At 36.9% G+C, this 1,873-nt stretch overlaps 1 protein-coding gene across 1 annotated transcript; it reads left to right on the forward strand.

Moving 5' to 3' along the window:
- On the forward strand, nt 473-1,444 carry LOC109831776 (auxin-responsive protein SAUR68-like). Its single transcript, XM_020399191.1, has 2 exons — nt 473-850; nt 1,379-1,444. Exons 1-2 carry the CDS (start codon nt 473-475, stop codon nt 1,442-1,444), a joined length of 444 nt encoding a protein of 147 aa, XP_020254780.1.

Genomic DNA, 1,873 nt, shown 5'->3' on the forward strand with positions numbered 1-1,873 from the left:
ATTCCACTTGCCCCAGTTCCCATTTCCATAAAAAAGATAAAAGATTTCACTAAAAAAAAATTTGCTGGACAGCAGTATTGCAAAGAACAAGAGAGAAATTCTTGCTCGCGATCATTCACTTAGTTTTGGCGATAGTACAGAAGGTCTATCCGCAATTAACCCAGTGTACAAACAGTTGACTGGACCCGGCATGTTGCAGTATTGCAAAGAACAAGAGAAGGAAATTCGTTGCTAGAAACCATTAAGTAATACAAACAAATATCTCCCTCAAATGCTTTCATTTCAGTACTAGCCATATGGTTATGTTTCCTCTCTTAAACATCATACATAACTCTCCAGCCTGTCAGTGGACCACTCTCTATCCCTATAAATAGCGTCTATACCGCTACTCTTCTCGTCATATCCTCAACCTTAGAAACTAGAAATAAAAGCATTTCCCTCTCAGAATTGTTTGTAGATCTAGAGATCAGCAATGGTGAATGGTAAAAAGCTTACTGAGAAATTGTCCGCCTTGGCCAAGAGAGTCTCCTCAGCACTAAATGATACTCAACTTGAATCCAACAAAGGACACTTCATTGTGTATACATCAGACGCAAAGAGGTTCATGATTCCTTTATCGTACCTCGAAAGCTCTATCTTCGTAGAACTATTCAAGATGTCTGAAGATGAGTTTGGATTGCCAAGTGATGGGCCTATCACATTGCCTTGTGATGCAGTGTTCATGGAGTTTGCTCTATCTTTGCTCAGAAGACGAGGGTCTAAAGCTATGGATAGAGTGTTGTTAGATTCTGTATTTAAGCATTGCCAGTCTCCGTGCTCTTCAAGCACTGTAGGATTTAGTCAACAAATTGTATGTAGTTTCTGAATATTTTTTTCTATTCAGATTGTACAGTCAAGTACAAATTGATTTAATTAGACAAAAATCTCTAAATTTTGAAGAATTATCAAACTGTTTTGGATGTTATGCAATGAGCTAGCACTTTTCACCATAAAGTTGTAAATTTTGCCCCTTACATTGTATTTATATTCTCCACAACCACCACATGAGCAGATTCTGAAGTCTTCAATGTTACATGTGAGGTATATGATATCTTATCAGTCTCAATGTTCATAGAAAATTGATGCAATTCGTTTATGAAAGAACTTACTGTGTCGACTTCTTCTATAAGGAAAATGATAGGGAGGACTCGAGCATCCCTTAGTTGTGAGAAACATAAGATTTAACATTGATGAGGCAAAAAAAAAAAAAAAAAAAAAACTTTGAAATTCAGAAGGAAAAAAAAAAAAAAAAAAAAAGGAAAAAAGAAAAGAAAAGAAGAAAAAAAGACTAAATTGGGTTTCATTTCTGATGGACTTTCTATTTATTTGTCAATTACAGGTAGGTTCCTGGTTTGAAAAGTTTAGACTTCAGAGGAGTAAAAAGGTTCAGGAGAGTTATGTGTAAAACCCGCCCAAAGTTCATGGGGATTATTTGAAATTAACCCAATAAAAATAATGAGAATGCAACTTCTTCACTTTGTCAAACATAGTAATGTAGCACCTGAGCCTGGTGGTTTAGTTTACTCGAAGAAGAATGGGTGCATTAAAGCCCTAAGAAGAAATCAATTTGCAAAATAACACCGACAGGGAGGGCTGGATTAAAGAACTGAAACTTCATTTTTCCTACGTGCCATTACCAATTCCCAACTTCTTCTTCAATCGGCGCCCAAAGTCGTCAACAACACCAAATATCCGCCTAATATTCAAAGGTCTGAAGAAAACTTTGGTATGTACAATGGTTCTGTCTTACATTCCCTTATCTGTCTCTTTATATGCCTATTACCAACACTGCTATTTGGCTCGCGCTTTAACGCGCGAGCCAACTCGCTCGCGC

The sequence above is a fragment of the Asparagus officinalis genome, chromosome 1 (genome assembly GCF_001876935.1).
Source record: "Asparagus officinalis chromosome 1, Aspof.V1, whole genome shotgun sequence".
Classification (NCBI taxonomy): Eukaryota; Viridiplantae; Streptophyta; class Magnoliopsida; order Asparagales; family Asparagaceae; genus Asparagus; species Asparagus officinalis.

What these genes read in the sequence shown, in the direction of transcription:
- LOC109831776 (XM_020399191.1), top strand. Translation starts at nt 473, where the DNA reads ATGGTGAATGGTAAAAAGCTTACTGAGAAATTGTCCGCCTTGGCCAAG. An exon ending in TAGGATTTAGTCAACAAATT is followed by an intron (nt 851 to 1,378) that starts GTATGTAGTTTC and finishes TGTCAATTACAG; the next exon opens with GTAGGTTCCTGGTTTGAAAA.